General features: G+C 37.1%; 1 protein-coding gene across 3 annotated transcripts in view; it reads left to right on the top strand.

Moving 5' to 3' along the window:
- Positions 1–316: 316 nt before the first annotated feature.
- KYNU (kynureninase) overlaps positions 317–25976 on the top strand; it is a 119448-nt gene continuing 93788 nt past the window's right edge. Inside the window, exons 1-3 of one of the 3 annotated variants that reach the window (XM_061135696.1) lie at positions 317–483; positions 7746–7927; positions 23735–23855. In XM_061135696.1, coding sequence (XP_060991679.1) covers positions 7759–7927; positions 23735–23855 — 290 coding nt within the window. In that variant the 5' untranslated portion in view covers positions 317–483; positions 7746–7758. The remainder of the gene's footprint in view (positions 484–7745; positions 7928–23734; positions 23856–25976) is intronic. The other 2 variants (XM_061135694.1, XM_061135695.1) reach the window with 2 other exon arrangements.

Here is a 25976-nt window from a genome sequence, read left to right as displayed (position 1 = left end):
GTCCTTAGTGTATTTCACAGCCCAAAGCAAGGAGAAATGTGAATTTGGGGATTTAGTTCCTGGACAAACTAATTCATTCAGCTCACACACAAAAGAGGATAGTCCACTTACTCTACAAGATTATTATAGGATATTGTTCACATTCCCAAAGATCTTAGTGAACAAGAAAGTGTTTACCTAAGTCTAAAGGGCAGAGTTTCATAGGGGACAGTGCCCTAAGCAGAGCCTCTAGTGTTTGAAATAGAGAGCAGGAGCAGCATTTTGTTCAGATGTCTGTCAGTGACTGGTGATTTACGGTCAGAATACAGGAGAGTGGGCAGAACTAAAATTAGCTCACAAATTCCCCATAGGGTGGAGTCTGAGCGGAAGTGCTTTGACTTTCTTACTCGGAAGTCTAGCCTATGTTTGTAAGCTATTCTTGAGAGGTTTCGTTTTGCTGAAGAGACACACTTGGAGCTGTGGACCCCACTGGAATCCTAACTGGTAAGTTCTGTGACATTGATATACTCTACACAAATTTACATTCAGTGATTTTTCTAAAGGGATATCTCTTTTTTTTTTTTTTTAATTTATTTTTATTATTATTATTTTTTTTTCCAGTGGGTTTTGTCATACATTGATATGAATCAGCCATGGATTTACATGTATTCCCAATCCCGATCCCCCCTCCCACCTCCCTCTCCACCCGATTCCTGCCCAGGTGGGATTCATGAGACAAGTGCTCCGGCCTGGTGCACTGGGAAGACCCAGAGGGATATCTCTTTGCTAGAATTCTTGTCATAATGCTTTAGCAGTTTCTTCTGCTAGATTCTTCTTTTTTTCCCTCCAAATTATTTTCATAAAAATGGAGCAACACTCTAACCTGTGGGTTAAATGAAGAGATTAAAAAATATATATAGTATAAAAGTATCAAAGTCAATAGTACCCTGTGATTCATCTACTATAAGATAGTTATAGTTGAATAAGTTAATCTTGATGTGGTATGGATACTCGCTCAGTCGTGTCCGACTGTTTTGCAACTCTCTGGACTGTAGCCTGCCAGGCTCCTCTGTCCAGGGAATTCTCTAGGCAACAATATTGGAGTGGATTGCCATTTCTTGAGTTTAAATGGTAAGATTAGATGAAAATTCAAATCCTGCAGTAAGCTTTTTAGATCCTGTGTTTTCTGGGGATTCTAGTTGTCTCATGTTGCTATTAGTTATACTCAATTTTATTTAGAGAAGTGAAAATGTCTATTTCTTGAATAAGGTTTCTTCCCCTTTCACTTTGTGAAATGTTTGCCTAAGAATGGAAAGTTGAAATATTTTTTTCTATATAGTTAAAAGAGTTTACTTATTTCTTTCCTGTTTTTATTTTGAGAAGGGAGAGGTATTTTTTAGGTAGTAAATTGGACCAAACGCCTTGAATTTATTAATGTGAAACTCAGCATGTAATTCATATAAGCTTAGATATAAAGTGTGCAGCTGTGTCAGTGATGTCTGTTCATTCCTCAAACAATGATACATTTAAAGAACATTGTTCTCTGCACATAAACAATACTCTCTTTCTTAAGCTACATACTTTCTTTATAATTTGCTTTGCCAGGTTCTAAACTTTTAACTCATGTGAATAATTTGCTCATTTCAGGCATGAAATCTGAAACTGTGTAAAGATTAACCACTGGGTGAGGTGAAAGTCCCTCAGTCATGTCTGACTCTTTGTGACCCATAGACTATACAGTTCATGGGATTCTCCAAGCCAGTATACTGGAGTGGGTAGCCTTTCCCTCTCCAGGGGATCTTCCCAACCCAGGGATCAACTGTCACTTATTTAACTAGTTAATTTACTTACTAGTTAATTTATTTAACTATTTAATCTGAGAACCTGTGGGTAACTAGGAGATCTTTCAATTCCGTGTTTCCACAAAAATGTTTTTATAACTATAGAAGTTTCTTCTTTAAAATTTTAGCTGTCTAAATAAAATTGAAAACACAATTTACAAAATTTCCATTGAGGGTAAATGGCAATCTTCACCACAAGGTGTTAATATAAAAAAAAAATTATGAGACTTTTATCTTCTTATTAAGAAATTTACTTATTTGATCCTAACTATGATCTTCTTGAAGTAGAATTAAAGACAGTTTTATATAAATTGCAGCATGGAAATTTTAGGTGACTTGCCTAAGACTATCTGTGTATATAACCACTTTTTAAATAAAATTAGCACTAAATATATAAAATATAAAATTTGGAAGTTTTAAATTTGGCTTGAAATGCTTTATTTCAGTATCAGAGCATGTCAGTTTACCTGCAAATGGTAAACCTAAACAAGGCATAACAATATGGTTTGTGAAGTACTAGCTGACTTAGTGGCAAGGTGAGTGCAGAATTTAGCAGGAATCATTCATGACAAGTTAATAAATTGCTTTCTTAGAGTGAGGGTACTGTGTATTGTATTTACTCCTGTTTGGGGCTGTTGGCAGGGTGACACCCATGGTGCTCTTCTGGAAAGAGTATTTCACCATCAAGTATCTTACTACCAGGGCAGGTGAGGTTTTGACACTCAGGCTGTGACAGGTACAGAAGCAGGCCTGGACTTCAACCTTGCCCTCACTAGGACTGAAAGGATTGATTAAAAAGAGGAGATGGATTTATAGCCTGTGGGGCTTTGCAGAGTGAGTACAGGGGTTAAAAAAAAAAGAAAGAAAGAAAGAAAGGGAATGAGCCAAAGAAACACTGCAAAAAGAATAAAACAATTAGATGGAAGAAATGAAAGGTTCAAGTCTTGTGTCAGGAATTCTTCTCTGCATATTCCACCCACATGCCCTGTCAATGACAAGTACAGCTTGACTCAGCTCCTCAGGCAAAGTGCAGTCCCAAATTGTGAGCTCTGTTATCCTTCTCTTTCATTTTTGTTTCTACTCTATTGATTCCAGAGATTGGTCTCAAAAGAGGGGAAAACAACTCTAGTCCCTCAGAACTGGTACAGGGATTAAACAAGAAACAAATATAAAGAGGCCCATGAGTTAATATGAATATCTTTTTGTTAAACAAAAAATGTCAAATTTTACAGGGGATATGATAAGAGAAAATGAATATATGTTTGTTTAGGTAACCTATTATTAGAGTCAGCCCTGATGAACTCACAAAGTGCTGACTCTCCAAAGGAAATCACGAATATAAGGCAAGCTCTCTTGATTCGGAGTTCCACTGAAAAAAAATCTTTTTAAAATCACTTCCCCTGTGGTTGAAATGAGAAGGGTATTCCTAAAGTAACAGTCATTAATCCTGTCAAATAATTCACCAAACTATTTTGTGCATCTTATTCACTTGCCAGTTTAAGGGAATACTCTATCTTAAAGGCACTACTCAGGAATGGGATGGCTGCAAAGATAAATTACACGAGATTCAGTCCCCCGACTAAAATATAGTTCAGTACGATGGACCAGCAATTCAATCAAGCTATCGTAAGTAGCGAGCTTATAGTAAAGACACACTCGGTAGACAGAAAAACAGCTCATGGGATTCTTGGAACAGCCAAGAAGGCAGCTCCCCAGGCCTTGCAAATAGTATGTTGCGCAGGAAGATTCAATGACTTCCTGATTGGCTTGTCCTGTCACCTTCTCAGGAGCCATAGCTATTTTATCTCTTGCCATCCATGTAACTAAGTGATTCTTACTTGCCTTTGAAGTCACTTCATGTTTTAACAATCAGTGGTTCAGTTTGACTCTGAAAAAATGAGTCACTCATTACAATACTTCTTCCAAACCCTACCATTTTATTGCTTCTCTCTCTTAAATTTGTGCTTGTTTCTAACTGAATGAATAGCTATATCTCACAGCTCAGATTCCTGAAAGAATTGGATTATATGCTCAGCTAAACACCATCAGGACTGTTGGGCTAGAGCTTTTATGAGCAAGTCACTCACAGACCATTGATAAAATAGTGCATCGTCTTTACTGCACCAAGTGTCCAGCAAAAGTCTGATCTACTGTGACTAGGCAATTGATAACGTCAAGCAGTAGTGCTATTTAAAAGGCAGGTTCCTTCATCAGAAAAGTATAGCTAGAAATGCAGATAAAATCAAGTTGTAGGCATGGCATGCATGTTTTTCCCATATATACATATGTATCCAAATAACTACAGTAACTAGCAGAATATATTATTACAAAAGGTGTGCTCACAAGTGTTACAGGTATTCAGAGGTGAAAAAAACTACTTTTAGCTCAGATAACATGACGGAACTCATAAAAACAATGACATCTAAGCTAGGGCTAGAAGAGTGACCAGGATTTGAATATGTAAAAGGAAAAGTAGAATATTTTAGGCAAAGGGAATGATAAAAATTATAGAGATAGAAACTTTCATGAAGATACAAATAATTTAATATGGTATCCATCCATCCATCCTACCATCATGTGCTCAGTCATGTCTTACTCTTTGCAGTGTTATGGACTATAACCCTCTAGGCTCCTCTGTCCCCGGGATTTTTCCAGGCAAGAATACTGAGTGGATTGGGATCTTCCTGATCCATGGATTGAATACACAACTTCTGCATCTTCTGCATTGCAGGTGGATTCTTTACACTTTGAACCATCGAGGAAGCCCTAAAGTGTGTGTATGCGTGTGCTCAGTTGTGTCTAACTCCTTGCAACCCCATGGACTTTAACCCACCAGGCTCCTCTGTTCTTGGAATTTTCCAGGCTAGAATACTGGAATGGGTTGCTATGCACTCCTGCAGGTGATCTTCCTGACCCAGGGATCAAACCTGTGTTTCTTGCTTGCATCTCCTGCATTAGCAGGCAGATTTTTTACCACTGTGCCACCTGGGAAGCCCCAATTTAGTGTGGTCAGGTATTAAAAGAACAAAAACCTTTAATAAAAAAATCAATTAACATTCTTATAAAAGCATGCATCAGAGCAGTTGAAAACTACTACGAGCACCAAAGCTAAAAAACACACACATTTAAAGCTCAGTATTCTTACCTTTGAATATAAAGGATGGCTCATCAGGGGAGACCACTGGCAACTGAGAAAGGAAGAGTTCAAATAACTAAGCAGGAGAATTTAAGTACAGAGCACAAGAGGTATGTCTACTTGGCTGGCATTGTAAAACATTCAGATATGCAACTCTTAATTGCCTAACACAGTGTGTTTGTTGGGGTGGCAGGAGAGAGAGTGAGGAGTAGGAGAAAGATGATTGAACTGCAATCTCTTGTTAGTTTCCATTGGACCATAAGAGTTCTAAACTTTATGTACTGTCTATGAGTTAAAAAGTACCAAACTTATATTTCATGATTCAATTTTCTCATGAGCTACAGACTCAAACATCCAATACTTGACATTACTACCTGGGATTCTTAATAATCATCTCAACATGATTAGGACATCTTAACATGTCCTAAACATAACTCTGATTTTCCTCCTGAATTTGTTTCTTTCCTAGGTATTTCTTATTTCATCACTTTGAATATATTCACTCAGATCCCAAAGCTAAAGGTCGCTCCCTTTCCTGTCCTCACCAGAGATAATTTGCTTACTTTTCTCTCCAAAATATACCATAAATCCACACACTTCTTTTCCCCTCACCACATTTAGTTTGCTATCATTTTCCCCCTGAACTACTAAAATAATCTCTTTTTCACTCTTATCAAAAGCAGAAAAATGATTTTTATTTAAAGTTATATCACTCTGCTATTCAAGATGCTCCAATGGTTTCCCACTAAACATAGAAAAACAGCCAAACTCCTTCCTGGTCTTCAGAGTCATCATGATAAACTATCACCTCCTCCTCTCTTATAGTCTTCCCTTCTCTCTACTTCCATGAGTTGAACAACCCAAACCTGTCTACACTTCAGGACCTTTGCACATTTCATCACCTTCCTCCAGGTCTAGGTCTTCTTCACATGTCTAACAGGATTCAGAAATTCTTCTGTGTCCTTATCTAGGAGAGATGCACTTGACCCACCCCCTAGGTAGCAATTCCATGCCCCAGTGACTCTATCCCATTCTCTGCTATCTCTACTCATAGCCTTTGAAACTATCTAAAGTTATATTAATTTATTTATTTTTCCCTTCTTGCACTAAAAATTGAACTCAACAAAAGTCACTATTTATATACTTTGTTAGATGCTGCTGTTCTATAGTACTTGGCGCTATAGTACAGGTGCTCAATAAATATCTGTTGAAAGAGTAAAAAAAATGGAACACTGTATATACATGGGGTCAACAATAGTATAAGTATTAAATAAAACTAGCTTGAGAAAATTTCTTGACACCCACCAGTCTCTAACTGCAGAGAGTGTTCTAGCAGGTTCCTAGATGTGTGTGTTAAATTAGATGCCAACCCCTCAGGCTGGAGTTTAAATATAAGCAGATAAGCCTCCTTGGCTAAGTCAAAGCACAATTGCCTGCCTTTGAGCCAGACCCTGGGACAGGTAAGATTGAGCACCCAAGCTCATTAAAATCCATTACTCAGGCTCCTACTCTTTTGTGTCTTGGGACTTCAGCCCTATTGGTTTTCACACTTTTATGTTTTGGGGGCTTATCTCCTAAATACATGTCTTAAAATTTGAAGTGTCTGATGTGGGAGCAAAACCCTTTGTGCCTCAGGGAGAAGCTCCAGGCTTTGCTTCCCTTCAGAAGGGGGGTCAGCACACAGGCAAGAGGGGGTGTTAAGGTCAGACTGTATCCTAGCCTCTCCTACTCACTTCAGTGTGGTTTTCTCTTTGTTTTTCCAACGTGTAGTTGATGTTCAGCCAGCCTTTACATTTTTTGTTCAGAGGACATTGCTGCATATGTGGCTCTAGACTCTGTGTCTATGGGGGTGGGTGAGTTCAGCATATACCTTCACTGCCATCTTGAATTGGAAGGCTGTACAATTCATGCTCAGTTAAAAAAAAAAAAAAAAAAAACTGAAAATTTGGGAAATATAAATATTTTTTTAAAAAAGAAATAGAAATCTCCATTGCCATTTATCCCTTTCAGAAATGTAAGTTTTCTTTCCAAAAATGTAGGAAGTGTTAGATGATGATTAAATGAAGCAGGATGTGGTTTCAAGTAACACCAGAGGTCCCTGCTTTGTTCAAGGATGGTCTATATGACTGAGAAAGAGGAGAAGTGTTTTATTATCAGCAGTCAGTAGATTTCTTTGGTCTTCATATGGGGGAAAAAAATCACTAACATTATTTAAAGTATTTAAATATTCTTCACTTATATTGTTTTTTTTATTCACAGTAAATAATTTGCTAGGGTTCTATTGTATATATGTCTCTATTTTTAAAACTATGATCCAAGAATTATTGAGGATGGGAGAGTTGAGGAGAGCTAGAGAAAAGGAAGATGAGTTTAGCGGAGCACTGCTCTTCTACACTTTTCACAAAAGCCCCTTTACGCTCACCTCCTCGTAAGTAAGACATCTAAAGAAAAGATACCAACATTATATATGTTTGAAAGTCATTAATTGGGACCATTTCTCGGAAAATAAAAATGGAAAGAGCTAACATTTATTGAAAGCTGACCTTGTCTTGAGCATCATTACCTAATTCAGCTGTTCCAAATCCCTAAGTTACTATTATTTTCATTACGTAAATAAGAAAAACTCAGGCATGGGTTTGAATTCCAGTTGTTAATTATATCATTTGTGAGGTTGGGAAGACTAGAAACTTAGTTAAAACAAAAGGTGTTTTACTTAAAAGGCTAATTTTCTACTGAAGAAAAATGATGGTTGCTTGATTATTTTTAAATTTTTTCAAATGTATTTTTAGAGGAGAATTTGTAATGGAGCCTTCACCTCTTGAGTTACCAACTGATACATTGCGACGCATCGCATCTGAACTTAGATGTCACCCAACAGATGAGAGAGTTGCTCTCCGCCTCGATGAGGAAGACAAGCTGAGGCACTTCAGGGAGTGTTTTTATATTCCCAAAATGCAGGATCTGCCTCCAAGTAAGAACACTGGAAAGGGTTTTACTTTCCTTAATCAATTTATTATTATATTTTCTACTGAATGTGTTTATCACAAATCTTTGAAAATCATTGTTCTATTACATAATAGAGTCATTGCAATCATGTCTGCAAACAGCAGGTTCCTGATGGCATTAAATCAACCTGTCAGCCTAACTTAGTCACAGATCCTGTATGTTTCCTCTCTGCTGCTGAAAAGAAAAATACTTACAGTGTTCTTTTATTGTCATCTAGTTCTCAGAACAACAGAATGCCTGATTGAAAATTATAGCAGATGCATTTACTTGTTCTCTTACTCACTTAGAGCTCAAAACAATTCCTTTTCAATACAGTATTAGAATATCTCTTATTTTCTGGTACCTAGTTCATGACAGCACATTAGTCTAAGAGGGGATATTATTCTGGAACTTGGATATATTAGGATGGATATTACATAGATATCAAACTCTGTGTGCTGTGGCATGTATAAGACTTAATAAATAAATAAAATCAATGCCTAAGAAATGCATATTGCTTTTAAAAAAAAACTTAATACTGAATCTGTTCTTGTTTTGGAAGATGTTTTGTTTAAAAAAGAAACTGACTCTTATTTTGGAGGATGTTCTGTTTTAAAAAAAAATAGGTAACAGGTTAAAAAGATGAAGCAATATTTTGTATTTGGCTTCGCTTCATTTTATGTCAATGAAAAAGGCTACCAGTTTGAGTGGAACTGATCTACCAAAATGGATTTCACATACTTTGTAATTCAGTCTCATTTCCTTTTTTCTTCAAATTAAGTGTGGCAGGTAAAATTCTGGATACTCGCAACCCAAGAGCATTACCTAATATGATTTTAAAATGAGATTAGGTCACATAACTTTCCTATTTGGCTTATATTTCATTATGCAACATGGGATGGCACCTTGTAGAATTATGGAAGGATACAATAAGAGGAGGGCTTTCCAGCTGGCTCAGTGGTAAAGAATCTGCCTGACCTGCAGGAGACACCAGTGATGTGGCTCAATCGCTGGGTCGGGAAGATCCCCTGGAGAAAGAAATGGCAACCCACTCCAGTACTCTTGCCTGAGAAATCCCATGGACAGAAGAGTCCTGGTGGGCTACAGTCCATGGGTTACAAGAGTTGGACAAGACTGAGCACACACACACATACACACACACACACACACACACACACACACACACACAATAAGAGGAAGGCTTATATCCAGTTTAAAGTTGCTTACAATCAACTAAGGAAGACATTGATGAGACCAGATAAAAAGGGGTTGTAAGTGAAGTGATCTGAGATCACAGGAAAAAAAAAAAAATCTTCTATGTCTTTCTGGAATCTAGAATGCAAGCACATTTAGCTTTGAAACTTAAGGGATAAAAAGGAATATTAATGTGTAAAAATGATTAAGTCTAGAAATATTCTATCATGATGGAAAGGCAAGGGCATGGTAGGCATACAGAACATAGTGTGGAAGTCTTTGAATATTCTGAGGACCCACTTAAGACACGTTAGATGGGGTGACCCTGTTGTCCCAATGCACTCTCTAGCCGCTGGACTACCTGGGGCTTTAATGAGCCCCTAGATGAGGGATGCTTCCCTGTTGGCTCAGAGGGAAAGCGTCTGCCTGCAATGCAGGAGACCCAGGTTCCACCCCTGGGTCAGGAAGATCCCCTGGAGAAGGAAATGGCAACCCACTCCAGTATTCTTGCCTAGAGAATCCCATGGACGGAGGAGCCTGGTAGGCTACAGTCCACGGGGTCCCAAAGAGTCGGACATAACTGAACGACTTCACTTTCACTTTATCTCACTTAGATGAGGGATGACAGCAGAACCCCGGAGTACCACAGAGTTTATGATTGCCCTCCACACACAACAAAACTACAAATTGGGAATCAAGGCTCTAGAACTTTATGCTATTTATTGCAAGTTCTAATTTTCTTGTGATTAAAATATATTTTGTTCCTTTTCATGAATGATAAGAAAAACAGACACCACAAAGTAGGCAAGCAACAAAGCCCTTCCAGTGAGGGTAGACAATGGTATCAGAGACAAGGAAGAATGAGAAAAGAAAATGGCAAGTGGTACATGGTAGCTGTAGCCTGGGCCTAGATTTCTTGGGAAATAATGCTAAATAATGGCTACATCTAGACACAATGGCTATTTCCTCAACATTGGAGGTGATACAATAGGAGTTTTGATTTCTTTGTCTGTCTTTTTCTTAAGATGTCTTTCTTCAATGTAATACAATTAGGGATTTGGGTTTTCAGGGACAAAAGTCTTTTGAAATGAATGCATAGACAGAAAGCTAAAATGCTATTTTGAATTCATCATTTTTTTCTGTTACTGAACTTAAGCCTCATTAACAAACATAACTCTCATCCTCATGCTGAGTCACTTACTTTCAACAAATATTTATTAGTTACCTTGGCACAGGTAGTACACAGGGGTACCAAGGCACCCCTCATGCCTTGAAACATATTCACAGTGTTTATCCTGGGAGGCACTGTGATCTGATTTTAATATAGATCAACATAGGGCTCTTTTAATAAGCTTTGAGATAATTTAATCAGAACCCAGATAAATATAGCAATGCATATGTAACCACTTCATTATACTTAAAAGCTGACTCAAGTATCCTGATTATGGGTATCACATTTTTATAAAAAGAAAAATAGCTTAAAAACTACAAACGGTTAAATTATTGTTGATTCTTTATATTTATATATATATATATATATATATATATAAATGAAAGAAGATGAATTGATTCGGTAAAAATTAAATCAATTTAAAAAATTAATTTGTTAAAAAGTATAGTTTTGAATGATACAAACTTTTACTTAAGTAACCCCAAGAGTTTTTCCTAAATTAGTTACTGTCAAAGTGTGATCTTCTGACCATCATGTGAAGATCACCAGGGAACTAACCAGCACTTGCCAGTTCTTGGTTACCACCCCACAATTAGTAAATCAGAGACTCAAGGAATTCAGTGATCTGTACTAGCTCACTTTGGGCTGTGTCACAGAGAGTTAGATTAATTAACTTCTGCTCTCATTTTTCTCACTCTAGGAGTTCCTTACTCTGAAGTTCCATCCTTTCAACAAATATTTATTAAGTACTTACTCTGTTTGAGACACTATTCTCAAAACAGTTTATCAGGGGACTAATGAGCAACATCATCACATTCCTGAATGTTTTATTCTAGTGTGAGGAGACCTAATAAACAAAATTACAAACAATGTAAGGTGTACTCTGTCAGGCAGTGCTCTAAGAGTTATAAGGGCTGGGAGGGTGGGAGGAATTTCATTTTACTCAGGGAGCTCAGGGAAGGAAACACTGATGAGATGGTATTTGAACAGAGGTTAAGAATTAAGTGAGGAAGTGAAACTCAAGAATATGGAGATGAAGATAAGCCTGATGTCTCCTTCAATTTGGCACTGCCAACCATCTTTAGTAAGTTAAATTTAAGCTATCTAAATAAGATCTACTCTTATTCTGACTTTGTCATATTTAGCACTGGTTACATAAAACTGACATAGAAAACGGTCATGCTTGAGTTTGTATCCAGGGCTTTCACATAACATACTGCAGGCTCTTCAGTTCAGCTATTGGTAGCCTCAGAACAGTGATGAGTAGGAGGTAACAGTAAACAAAATGAGGGAAAGTATGCTTTTCAACATAAACTGGAATGTTTTATTTAAGGACAGTTAACACTGTGTTAAACAAAGGCTTTATCCAGTTATAAAAGACATATAGTTAGGACTATGTGATTTTTTTTTTCATTTATTTATATTAGTTGGAGGCTAATTACTTTACAATATTGTAGTGGTTTTTGCCATACATTGACATGAATCAGCCATGGATTAACATGTGTTCCCCATCCCAATTCCCCCTCCCGCCTCCCTCCCCATCCCATCCCTCTGGGTCATCTCAGTGCACCAGTCGTGAGCACTTGTCTCATGCATCCAGCCTCAGCTGGTGATCTGTTTCACCCTTGAGAGTATACTTGTTTCAATGCTATTCTCTCAGAACATCCCACCCTCGCCTTCTCCCACAGAGTCCAAAAGTCTCCTCTATACATCTGTGTCTCTTTTTCTGTCTTGCATATAGGGTTATCGTTACCATCTTTCTAAATTCCATATACATGCATTAGTACACTGTATTAGTGTTTTTCTTTCTGGCTTACTTCACTCTGTATAATGGGCTCCAGTTTCATCCATCTCATTAGGACTGATTCAAATGAATTCTTTTTAATGGCTGAGTAATATTCCATGGTGTATATGTACCACAGCTACCTTATCCATTCGCCTGCCGCTGGGCATCTAGGTTGCTTCCATGTCCTGGCTATTATAAACAGTGCTTCGATCAACATTGGGGTACACAGGTCTCTTTCAGATCTGGTTTCCTTGGTGTGTATGCCCAGGAGTGGGATTGCTGGGTCATATGGCAGTTCTATTTCCAGTTTTTTAAGGAATCTCCACACTGTTCTCCATAGGGGCTGTACTAGTTTGCATTCCCACCAACAGTGTAAGAGGATTCCCTTTTCTCCACACCCTCTCCAGCATTTATTGCTTGTAGACTTTTGGATAGCAGCCATTCTGATTGGCATGTAATGGTACCTCATTGAGGTTTGGATTTGCATTTCTCTGATAATGAGTGATGTTGAGCATCTTTTCATGTGTTTCTTAGCCATCTGTATGTCTTCTTTAGAGAAACGTCTGTTTAGTTTTTGGCCCATTTTTTGATTGGGTCATTTATTTTTCTGGAATTGAGCTGCAGTAGTTGCTTGTATATTTTTGAGATTAATCCTTTGTCTGTTGCTTCGTTTGCTATTATTTTCTCCCGTTCTGAAGGCTGTCTTTTCACCTTGCTTATAGTTTCCTTTGTAGTGCAAAAGCTTTTAAGTTTCATTAGGTCCCATTTGTTTATTTTTGCTTTTATTTCCAATATTCTGGGAGGTGGGTCATAGAGGAGCCTGCTGTGATTCATGTCGGAGAGCGTTTTGCCTATGTTCTCCTCTAGGAGTTTTATAGTTTCTGGTCTTACATTTAGATCTTTAATTTATTTTGAGTTTATTTTTGTGTATGGTGTTAGAAAGTGTTCTAGTTTCATTCTTTTACAAGTGGTTGACCAGTTTTCCCAGCACCACTTGTTAAAGAGATTGTCTTTTTTCCATTGTATATCCTTGCCTCCTTTGTTGAAGATAAGGTGTCCATAAGTACGTGGATTTAACTCTCGGCTTTCTATTCTGTTGCATTGATCTAAATTTCTGTCTTTGTGCCAGTACCATACTGTCTTGATGACTGTGGCTTTGTAGTAGAGCCTGAAGTCAGGCAGGTTGATTCCTCCAGTTCCATTCTTCTTTCTCAAGATTGCTTTGGCTAGGAAATAGTCACACAGGTCCAAGAAACCCAGAGTCCCAAACAGGATAAACCCAAGGCAAAACACCCCAAGACACATATTAATCAAATTAACAAAGATCAAATGCAAAGAACAAATATTAAAAGCAGCAAGGGAGAAACAACAAATAACACACAAAGGGATTCCCACAAGGATAAGAGCTGATCTATCAATAAAACTCTTCAGGCCAGAAGGGAATGGCAGGACATACTTAAAGTAATGAAAGAGAATAACCTACAATCCGGATTACTGTACCCAGGTGGGATCTCATTCAGATATGAAGGAGAATTCAAAAGCTTTCCAGACAAGCAAAAGTTGAGAGAATTCAGCACCACCAAATCAGCTCTTCAACAAATGCTAAAGGATCTTCTCTAGACAGGAAACACAGAAAGGTTGTATGAACATGAACCCAAAACAACAAAGGAAATGGCAATGGGACCATTCTTATCAATGATTACCTTAAATGTAAATGGGTTGAATGCCCCAACCAAAAGACAAAGACTGACTGAATGGATACAAAAGCAAGAACCCCTGTATATGCTGTCTAGGACTATGTGATTTTAATAAGGACTTCCCTGTAGCTCAAACGGTAAAGAATTTGCCTGTGATGCAGAATTCCATGACAAGGAAGCCTGGCGGGCTACAGTTCATGGGGTAGCAAAGAGTTGGACATGACTGAGCAACTAACACACACACATGTGATATTAATAATGACTTAAATATCTAATATCCATAAGAAAAGCAATGGAGTATCTCTTAATTAAAAGCTAAATTTTGTAGACATGTTGAACTTCTAGAGGCAGTTGTATTCTGCATTTTAGGAAGGAACATAAGACTTATTTGTATCCTTCTCTTTTCTTTTGTATTAGGCTATCTGCTCCCTAGAAATAGAGACTGATTTCTCTAGGTATGAGTGGGTGTCATCTAGGCAGACTCCAGTGGGAAGGCAGCCAATAAGGTCTTATCCTTCAGAGTGAAGAACATTCTGCAAGGTATATTTCAAATAATAGGAGCAGACAGGGTCAAAGAAGAAAAGTGTGTGTGTGTGCTCTCCCTTGAAGAAAGCTCCCAGAAGTAGGCTTATTATGTACCTACCTACCTGCCATGACCCCATCTATCTGCAGGGAAGACTGAGTGTAAAGTATGATTTTAATGCTTGTGTTACCAAACCAGGTTCATCTGCAGCATGACAAACACTGCCATACCGAGATTTGTAGCAAGAAAAGGGTTCTTCATGAGAGAGTGAAGCAAGGACAAAGCTGAAAGTGAAAGTTAAGCAGCTCAGTCATGTCCAACTCTTTGCAACCCCGTGGACTGTAGCCCACTAGGCTCCTCCATCCATGGGATTCTCCAGACAAAAATACTGGAGTGGGTTGCCATTTCCTTCTCCAGGGGATATTCCCGACCCAGGGGTCAAACCCAGGTCTCCTGCATTGCAGGGAGACGCTTTAACCTCTAAGCCAACTCTCTTACCTGAAGGTGAAGGGTTTTAGATACTATGAGATAAAGAAGCAGGGTAGTCTGGGGCATGGGGGAGGAGTGAAGAAAGGTAATTGGAGATAAGAAAAAGTGAGGTAATGATCCTGCAGAGGCACAACTGAGCTACATTCTTTTTCATGGGACACATGTTCAGAAAATGGTGAGCTTAGCATGACCTGAGGGGGGTACTTTTTGGCCCTCTGACATCAAAAGTTCACCTATCAGATGCTGGCACATGCCCAGTGATCTCAACCAGTTTTAAATGATTTGAGCTCAAACTGGCCTGAGTTGACTCCAAGTTCCTGAATGAAAACTTGGGAAACCATGTTATTGTTCAAGCTACATGCTACTTAGAGGATATGCAAGTGTGTGTAAAAAAACAATGAAAGCCAGCTTAACTGGTAAAGGCAGATTATAGCTTATTATTCATTAAACAAGTTATCATTTAATGGATCTAACTGACAACAACTCTGTTTCACTTGGAAGCCACAAGTTACTGTTTTGCTTTGTTCCTGATAAGAGGATTATGTCCAGGCCTTCTGGAATGTGACTATATGACAGACTGGCACATACATTATTAATAAAAGGAAATACATAAAGATCATCAGTTCAATTCAGTCGCTCAGTCATGTCTGACTCTTTGAGACCCCATGGACTGCAGCACACCAGGCCTCCCTGTCCATCGCCAACTCCCAGAGTTTACTCAAACTCATGTGCATTGAGTTGGTGATGCCATCCAACCATCCTCTGTTGTCCACTTTTCCTCCCACCTTCAATCTTTCCCAGCATCAGGGTCTTTTCCAATGAGTCAGTTCTTCGAATCACGTGGCCAAAGGATTGGAGTTTCAGCTTCAGCATCAGTCCTTCCAATGAATATTCAGGGCTGATTTCCTTTAGGATGGACTGATTGGATCCCCTTGCAGTCCAGGGATTCTCAAGAGTCTTCTCCAATACCACAGTTCAAAAGCATTGATTCTTCAGTGCTCAGCTTTCTTTATATAAAGATCATAATTCTTAAAAATTAACTTTTCATGAATAGATTATAATAACTGGTATAAAGAGTATTACACCCACATATTTATGATGTTTAAATGACTATCTCTTCCAAAGACATAATATCCAATACTGGTTATCTACCAACATATTTATAATTAGGATGCTGTTTGGCCAACTCTAATAATATTAGTTTGATGTTTTAAACACAATGAGTACTCTTTTTGTGGATAGCATTATAGTAGAAAATTTATATATGTAGGAGACATAAAATTCTATTCAAAGACTCTAAAATAGTTACAACTAAAAATTTAAAATAGCTTCATTAGAATGACAGTAATTAAAATATTAAAGGGGCATATTTCCTTTCAGGTAGCTGAACCTGGTGAAATGTAGCAGAATTTAAATCACTTCAAAAGCACCTGACCTGGGAGGGCTACTTGTTGGCTTATTTTAACTACAGTAGTAACAGTCTTGAAATATACTGAAAAAGGTGGGAGGCAGTGATAGTGAATAGGATCAAAAGACATCAACTGAAGTGTGCATTCACTACTTGAGGCAACTAAATATAGGAAGTCTCCAGTAAGAGGCATTGCTACAGAAAAAAAGTACCAAAAAAGGAACCCATAAAGGAAAGATCTACCAACATAAAGGCACTAAAGCTAGATTAAGTTTTTCTTATCTTTATTTCCTCTTTCCATTTATGAAATTAAAAGTAGCAGCAGTGAGGAACAAGAACAAACTACAGTCAACATATTCCTCTGTTTCAAACTATACTTCTCTGAATCAGATCAACCCTGAGCTGGTGATGGGGAAAGCTTTGAATTGGGAGTGATGTTGAAATTTTGATTTATAGTTAAGAAGGAAAAGTGAAATTGGTTCTTGGATTAGGTTTGAGACATATGAATGAACTTAAAGGACATGCAATTAAGGTCCAGAGTGATGAACATTTTTGATGCACTGAAATTACTAAGAATGAATATCCAGAATCATGAACTCTCTATCAATCATATAACTATCTTTGTCAACAGATGAGACTTCCAGACAAATCAGGTGAGGCCTGTTTGTAGAAAGCTGAAACTCTTGAGTTCTTAGACTATTTGAAGTCAAGTGAACCTTCAAGGAGGATGTTATGGGTTGAATTGTATCCCTCAAAAGTTTAAGCATCCTGAACCCATTTCTGTACCACAGAAAGTTACCTTATTTGGAGACAGTGTATAGATGTAATCAATAAGAGCTCAATAAGATGGACCTAATACAATTCGAAAGGGAATATCTGGAGGCCAATGGCAAGATATGCAAGAGAACTGTTGAGAAATTACAGAACATATGCCCAAATTGAGATCTCCTACTCAAAGAAAAGTAATATGAATGCGTCATTTCCAAAATACATATTTTGGCAGAATACCAAGTCCTCAGCATGCTCAGAAGCTGTAAACACACAGAAAATATCCTGAAGAATAAAAATGACCAGTTTACGTCAACCTTGAATTTGGAAGAAAGTATAAATGCAATGAATATTTTCAGAAAAGGAATTCTTCCCAGACCATGAACATGTAAATACTAAACAAACTTCCCAATAAACCCCAGAAGATGTCAAAGTTGTGCAATAGTTTGGCTGCTGGCACTGAGAGAATAGAAAATAAATTCTCACCTGGATCTTATCCATTCTCATGATTTTATTTCAGAAGACTCTAGACTTGGACTTAAGCTATTAGGAAGCAGCAGAAAATTATCATCAATGATCAGCATGACAACCAAGAAAAATTGACATGACAATTGATAATTTAAAGATGGAAAGCAATGAGTCATGACTGAATCTGAGGTCCAGAAAATAATGGACATTCTAACCAAGAGACTTCTCTTGGCACAAATGAAGACATTCAGGAACACACAATGGATCCTGTAGCTGAGGAAAATTCAGAAGCTGATAACAATTTGGAAATGCTATGCTCAACATATGTCCTTTTCCCTTCAAGTATGGTATATGGAAAAAGTTACTGGGCTGTAACAAAGAGTTAGAAATTGAAGAGAGCATATTCTTTGTGCAATTTTCTATTCTGGGATCTCTATTCTGTTCCATTGATATGTGTCTGTGTTTGTTCAAAACCACATTGTTTTGATTACTGTAGTTTTATAAAATAGTCTGAAGTCTGACAGGGTGACACATCCAGCTTTGTTTATTTTCTCAAGATTGCTGGCAATTTGGGGCCTTTCAGAATTCCATATGAAATTTAGGGTTATTTATTCTATTTCTGTGAAAAAATTCATGGGTATGTTGATAACCATTGTATTGAATATGAAGCTTGCTTTGGGTAATATGGTCATTTTAACAATATTAATTCTTTCAGCTCAACTTCATGGGATAACTTTCCATTTATTTGCATCATCTTCAATTTCCTTCATTATTGTTTTCAGAGTATAGGTCTTTCCCTATTTTAGCTATTTATTTTTTTTGTTTTCTGGGTGTTTTATTCTTTTTGATGTGATGAGTAATTGAGTATGAGTTTGGCCTAAATGGCCTTTACTATGTTGAGATATTGTCCCTCTATATCTGCCTTGATGAGAGGTTTTTTTTTTTAAATTATGTACAGATGTTGAATTTTGTGAAAAGCTTTTGCTGCATCTATTGAGATAATCATGAGATTTTTATCCTTCCTACTGTTAATGTGGTACATCACATTGATTTGTGAATGCTGAGCCATCCTTGTACTGTGGAATAAATCCAACTCGATTATGGTGTATGATCATTTTTATATAATGTTGGATTCCATTTGCTAATATTTCATTGAGGATATTTGCATCTATAGTCATCAAAGATACCGGTTTGCATTTTTGTTTTTTTTGTAGTTGCAGTTTCTGTTTTGTAGTTTTTGTAGTCTGTTTAGTTTTTATATCAGGACAATTGCGGACTCATAGAAGGAATTTGAGAGTGTTCTTTTCAACTTTGGGGGATAGCTTGAGAAGGATAGGTATTAGTTATCCTTTATATTTTTGGCAGAATTCCCTTGTGAAGCTGTCCAGTCCTGGACTTCTGTTTGCTGGGAGGTTTTGATTTGATTTTTTTTTTTAATTACAAACTCATTTTTATCTAATAATGATTGGTCTGTTCAAGTGGTCTATTTCTTCTTAATTAGGTTTTGGCAGGTTGTATGTTTCTAGAAATTAATACAGAACCCCATGACTGCCAAGAGCACCAAATTTCAATACCAAATATTCTTATCATTCTTCTGGCACAAAAGAAGCAAAGGCCCCCACAGCTTAAAGGCCTATGGGTCTTTGACGTTGTAAAGATCTGATGGGATTGGGCTGGAGAGTGGCATGTTAGCTCATCATTCTTATTACAAAAGGTATTTTCTTGATATCTATTCTACTTCTTTACCTGATGCCAATGGAATGCTCTTATGATGTCATTAGAAGTGCTTTAAGACTTAAAAAAAAAAAAAAAGCAACCAAGTAAAAGGAAAATAAAGAAAATGGGGAACCCACTTTCAGAAGACATGTGACGAAATACTTTACAATTCTGCTTTTCTTTTATAAGAACACATTTTAAAAATGATTTTCTAAATAAAAGTAACCCAATACTTCAGTTCAGCTCGGTCACTCACTGATGTCTGTCTCTTTGTAACCCCGTGGACTGCAGTACGCTAGGCCTCCCTGTCCATCAAGAACTCTGAGAGTTTACTCAAACTCATGTGCACTGAGTCAGTGATGTCATCTAACCATCTCATCCTCTGCCGTCCCCTTCTCCTCCTGCCTTCAGTCTTTCGCATCATCAGGGTATTTTCTAATGAGTCAGATCTCCACATCAGGTGGCCAAAAGATTGGAGTTTCAGCTTCAGCATTAGTCTTTCCAGTGGATATTCAGGACTGATTTCGTTTAGGATGGACTGGTTGGATCTCCTTGCTGTCCAAGGGACTCTCAAGAGTCTTCTCCAACACCACAGTTCAAAAGTATCAATTCTTCGGCACTCAGCCTTCTTTATAGTCCAACTCTCATATCCATACATGACTACTGGAAAAACCATAGCTTTGACTAGATGGACCTTTGTTGGCAAAGTGATGTCTCTGCTTTTTAATATGCTATCTAGGTTGCTCACAAATTTTCTTCCAAGTAGCAAGGGTCTTTTAATTTCATGGCTGCAGTCACCATCTGCAGTGATTTAGGAGCCCAAAAAATAAAGTCTGTCACTGTTTCCATTGTTTCCCCATCTATTCACCATGAAGTGATGGGACCGGATGCCATGATCTAAGTTTTCTGAATGTTGAATTTTAAGCCAACTTTTTCACCATCCTCTTTCACTTTTATCAAGAGGTTCTTTAGTTCTTTTTCACTTTCTGCAATAAGTGTGGTGTCATCTGCATAACTGAGGTTATTGATATTTCTCCCGGCAATCTTGATTCCAGCTTGTGCTTCATCCAGTCCAGCATTTCACATGATGTACTCTGCATATAAGTTAAATAAGCAGGGTGACAATATACAGCCTTGACATACTCCTTTCCTGATTTGGAACCAGTCTGTTGCTCCATGTCCAGTTCTAACTGTTGCTTCTTAACTTGCATATAGATTTCTCAGGAGGCAGGTCAAACTACCACACATTGTACTCATCTCACACACAAGCAAAGTAATGCTCAAAATTCTCCATGCCAGGATCCAATAGTAAGTGAACCATGAACTTCCAGATGAACTTCCAGATGAACTTCCAGAAGCTGGATTCAGAAAAGGCAGAGGAACCAGAGATCAAATTGCCAGCATCCATTGGATCATCGAAAAAGTGAGAGAGTTCCAGACAAACATCTACTTCTGCTTTATTGACTATGCCAAACCCAATATGTAATTGTCTATAAAAGCACCACCAAGAAAGAACAAGACAAAAAAGAAAAACATGGGAGCAGATATCTGGGTGGTGCCTCCTCTTCCTGAGTTATTGATAAGGCTGACACACACAGAACATGTTTAGTTTTTAAATTACTTTTAGAATGCTCAGTTGAAATCTGAGCCATGGTGCACTGACTGAAACTTCTGAATTCTGAATAAAATCCTTCAAAATTTGTTCTCTAGATTGACATGTTAGATTAATCCAATTTAAATGTATGAACAATATTTACATCTCTTTATTGGGACAGACTTCAGTTCAGTTCAGTCACTTAGTCATGTCTGACTCTTTGCAACCCCATGGACTGCAGCATGCCATGCTTCTCTGTCCATCAGCAACTCCTGGAGCTTGCTCAAACTCATGTCCATTGAGTTGATAATGCCATCCAACCATCTTCTTCTCTGTTGCCCCCTTCTCTCCTGCCCCCAACCTTTTCAGCATCAAGGTCCTTTTTCAGAGAGTCAGCTCTTTGCATTAGGTGGCCAGAGTATTGGAAATTCAGCTTCAGCATCAGTCCTTCCAATGAATACTCAGGACAGATTTCCTTTAGGATTAACTGGTTTGATCTCCTTGCAGTCCAAGGGACTCTCAAGAGTCTTCTCCAACACTACAGTTCAAAAGTATCAATTCTTCAGTGCCCAGCCATCTTTATGGTTCAGCTCTCATATCCATACATGACTACAGGAAAAGCTATAGCTGTGACTATGTGGAACTTTGTTGGCAAAGTAAAGTCTCTGCTTTTTAATATCTGTCTAGGTTTGTTAGAGCTTTTTTTCCCAAGTAGCAAGCATCTTTTAATTTCATGGCACAGTCAACATGTGCAGTGATTTTAGAGCCCAAGAAAATAAGATTTCCATGGTTTCCTCATCTATTTGCCATGAGGTGATGGGACCAGATGCCATGATCTTAGTTTTCTGAATGTCTAGTTTTAAGCCAGCTTTTTCACTCTCCTCTTTCACTTTCATCAAGAGGCTTTTTAGTTCTTCTTCACTTTCTGCCATAAAGATAGTGTCATCTGCATAGCTGAGGTTATTGATATTTCTCCCACCAATCTGGATTCCAGGTTATGCTTCATTCAGTTGGGCCTTTCACATGATATACTCTGCATCTAAGCTAAATAAGCAGGATGACTATATACAGCCTTGACGTACTCTTTCCCAATTTGGACCAGTCTGTTGTTCCATGTCCGGGTCTAATTGTTGCTTTTTGACTGAGAAAAAGAAATGCAAAAAGGCAAAAATGGTTATCTGAGGAGGCCTTACAAATAGCTGAGAAAAGAAGAGAAGCAAAAGGGAAAGGAGAAAAGGAAAGCTATATCCATCTGAATACAGAGTTTCAAAGAATATCAAGGAGCGATAAGAAAGCCTTTCTAAATGATCAATGCCAGGAAATAGAAGAAAACCATAGAATGGGAAAAACTAGAGATCTCTTCAAGAAAATTAGAAATACCAAGGGAACATGTTATGCAAAGATGGGCACAATAAAGGATAGAAAATGTATGGACCTAACAGAAGCAGAAGAAACTAAGAAGAGGTGACAAGAATACACAGAACTACACAAAAAAGATCTTAATGATCCAGATAACCACAGTGTGTGATCACTCACCCAGAATCAGACATTCTGGAGTGAGAAGTCAAGTGGGCCTTAGGCAGCACCACTATGAACAAAGCTGGTGGATGTGATGGAATTCCAGTTGAGCTATTTCAAATCCTAAATGATGATTCTGTGAAAGTGCTGCATTCAATATGCCAGCAAATTTGGAAACTTGGCAGAGGCCACAGGGCTGGAAAAGGTCAGTTTTCATTCCAATCCCTAAGAAAGGCAATGCCAAAGAATGTTCAAACTACTCCACAATTGCACTCATCTCACACTCTAGCACGGTAATGCTCAAAATTCTCCAAGCTAGGCTTCAACAGTACATGAACTAACTTCCTGATGTTCAAACTGGATTTAGAAAAGGCAGAGGAAGGAGAATTCAAATTGCCAACATCTGTTGGATCATCAAAAAAGCAGAAAAATCATCTACTTCTGCTTCCTTGACTATGCTAAAGCCTTTGACTGTGTGGATCACAACAAACTGTGGCATATTCTTCAACAGATGGGAATAACAAACCACTTACCTGCCTCCTGATAAATCTGTATGCAGGTCAAGAAGCAACAGTTAGACAGGACATGGAACAACAGACTTGTTCCAATTTGGGATAGAGTCAGACTAAAGAGATGCCAATGAAAAACAGAGACAGTATCTATAAAGGCTGTTGGGTTGAATGAAATGGTAGCCTTTAAAAAGTCAGCAAAGGTTTAAGTCATCTAAAGACAAGAATACAACCAAATTATTCTAGTAAATTTTAGCAAAAGTTTAATCTTCCTTTCAATAGAATTAAGATAAAACTTAGAAGAACACAATTATAAACTTGTGCATTTCTAGAAAATACTCTAACCCTATGGTTTGATTTGCTGCTGAAATTGTATTTATTGCAACCAAGGTAGAATTAAAAATTAGTGCAGCTCTCATTTACTTGAATAAGAAGTAAGTAAAAAAAAAAAGAGTCTTTGCTTAAACATGTATGCATAGAGAGAATAAAAACGTACACATTTAATATATCCACTTCAGATATATCGATAATCATTTAGATTGTTTCTATATGCTGCAACACCAGTTAATGCAGAGTATCATTACTTGTCAAATTCTGGTAACCTTCTGCTATAACTAGATAGGCTGATATAATTTCTGTAAAAATTCGTGTTTTAACTTTTTTCTATTGGCTATTATTATTGGAAGTATTTGTTCAGAAAGATTTCCTCGTGGAGCATAATACATATGACAGATCTAAACAGAAGCATCTAAATATTTAAATTATATTTTAAAATTTAAATGTAAAAGATTATTTTTAAGAGAACCTGTTGCTATACTTGGAAGGAATTGTAAGATATTTCTCATCCTTCTCGGAGTTAAGTACATTAATTGTTTGTAGTGGATAAACAATGCCAAAAGGAATAATGTTAATTAATTGAATAAGTTTTTTTTTTCATTTTCTTCTATTTCAGTTGATTTATCTTTAGTGAATAAGGATGAAGAAGCTATCTATTTCTTGGGAAATTCTCTTGGCCTTCAACCAAAAATGGTTAAAACATACCTGGAAGAGGAACTAGATAAATGGGCCAAAATGTAAGTATTATTTCAAAAGCTAACAATCAACATCTCATACAAGAATTTTAAAAATCACTCTAGACTGTCTAATATTTGCAAAGGTGTAAAGCAGAATCTTAGAATATTAGAGCAGAGAGGAACCAGAGGGATTGTATTCAATGAGTGATAAAATATTCTCATTTTATGGATGAAATAACTGAGGATCAGTAAATAGGGTCATATGGCAAGTTAGTGGTAGAATTAATAGTAAAGCTTTTAAAATATTTTAAAAACTTAGCTCCTTCTCTGAATTGGCATATCTATGTCATAAGCAATTATTTTATTTTTTTAATTACTAACAAGGGAGTTAATATTTAGGATTCAGTTTAGTGTTTTTATGATTAGTTCTTGGCTAAACTCTAGCACACCAATTTTTATAAATAAGAAAATAAAAATTTCTTATTGAGAGGGGACAAGAGGTTGAGTGGAATAGAAGGTACTTCCCTCACCAAACTGAACTTGATTATTGAGAAGATGTGTATCCCCATTGGCTCAGAATCATGCCTCTGCCTGCAACGCAGGAGACCCTAGTTCAATTCCTGGGTTGGGAAGATTCCCTGGAGAAGGGCATGGCAACTCACTCCAGTATTCCTGCCTGGGGAATCCCAGACCAGAGGAGCCTTGCAGGCTACAGTCCATGGGGTCACAAAAGAGTCAGACACGATTAAGCAACTAATACTTTCACTGAGTAGATGCTCCACTGGGGCTTGGGGCTTAGCTTAGCAGGTTCACTCTAACTATGTAGGAATCTTACATCAGGATTCACGTTTTTCTCCATTTTTCTGTTCTACTTTTACACTTCTGCTTATGAAACCGTCCATACTCTCTACTTACCTCAATTTTCACCTCTTAAATATCAACCTTCTCAACCACTCATCACTTCTTGCTGAATATCTAGTGCATTAGCAATCACTGCTCTACAATAGGCAGTTTAGAGGTATTTACTTACATTAGTTTCATATTTTTAGCTATACTATAAATCCCTTAAGGAAAATAACTTAATCTTATGTACTTCTTATCCTTCCCCAGTAATTACTGACAGCTAAAACTGGAATTTTAAAAAAATATCTTAACTATTTAAATATTTATATTATTTGAATATTAAAAATAGTATACATATTTTAAAATATTTTTGATTCTTAGAATCTGAAAAATAGATGAGGGGGAAGCTAAACCTAAAGCACAAGGGAAAAAAAGAAATTCAGAAATATGAAACCATACCAGATAAGAATTCTGATCAAGATATTTAGTTCTTATAGAAACACAGAATGACTTTTCCAGCTTTCTATATTCCTCAGGCCAGTGGTCTTTTCTATTGGGAACAAAACCTCTTTAAAGTTAAGTTTAAACTGACTATGCCAATGATTACTACCATGGCTATTAGATAACACTGCAGAGTTCTTAATTTTAGTGGTTAAGAATGTAAGTTCACAACTCAGTCCAAGAATAATAGAGTTTTGCACAATTTAGTAGGCCTGTTATAATTTTATTTGCGTAACATTTATGCATACTTTGAAAAGTAAATATCACTACATTTGGAAGCATTCTGCATCTGAAGGCTTTGGTATTTTAACATATGAGGGTCATAGTTAATAAAAATGGTAATATTCATTTTTGGCCTAAATGTAAAATATAGCAGATAATTAGATTGAACTTGAAATTTGGAGAGTGTCCTTGCCTCTTAGATATTTGTTCAGCAAACTGTGCATTTTTATCCTTCATGTATATTCTAAAGTATGCCTGTCTGCTTTTCTATTTGTATCTGTTCAATTATCCTACTTTATTAAAAGACTAGTTGATTATTCTTGAAACTTTTACTCCAGTTATGTTCAGAGAGAGTGCCTCTCTGTCATAATATCCTCCTATTGTTGCTACCCTTCAATTTTATATTTTACATTGTTATAACAGAAAATTACATACTCTTAACCTCCCCTACCTATTTTTCATCAGACAGATGATTTAGCAAGGAAGTATGTTTTAATGCTTCAAGCAATGAAAACTGAATTTTTAAAAGACTTCTTCTGAGTAATAGATTAGATAACTAGTTGATTTTATTTAGTATTTTTGTTGTAAACTGTGGTGTCCCAGTCAACATCATGG

Source organism: Dama dama, chromosome 33 (assembly GCF_033118175.1).
Source record: "Dama dama isolate Ldn47 chromosome 33, ASM3311817v1, whole genome shotgun sequence".
NCBI classification, from domain to species: Eukaryota; Metazoa; Chordata; class Mammalia; order Artiodactyla; family Cervidae; genus Dama; species Dama dama.
This window is presented reverse-complemented; position numbering and strand designations above follow the sequence as displayed.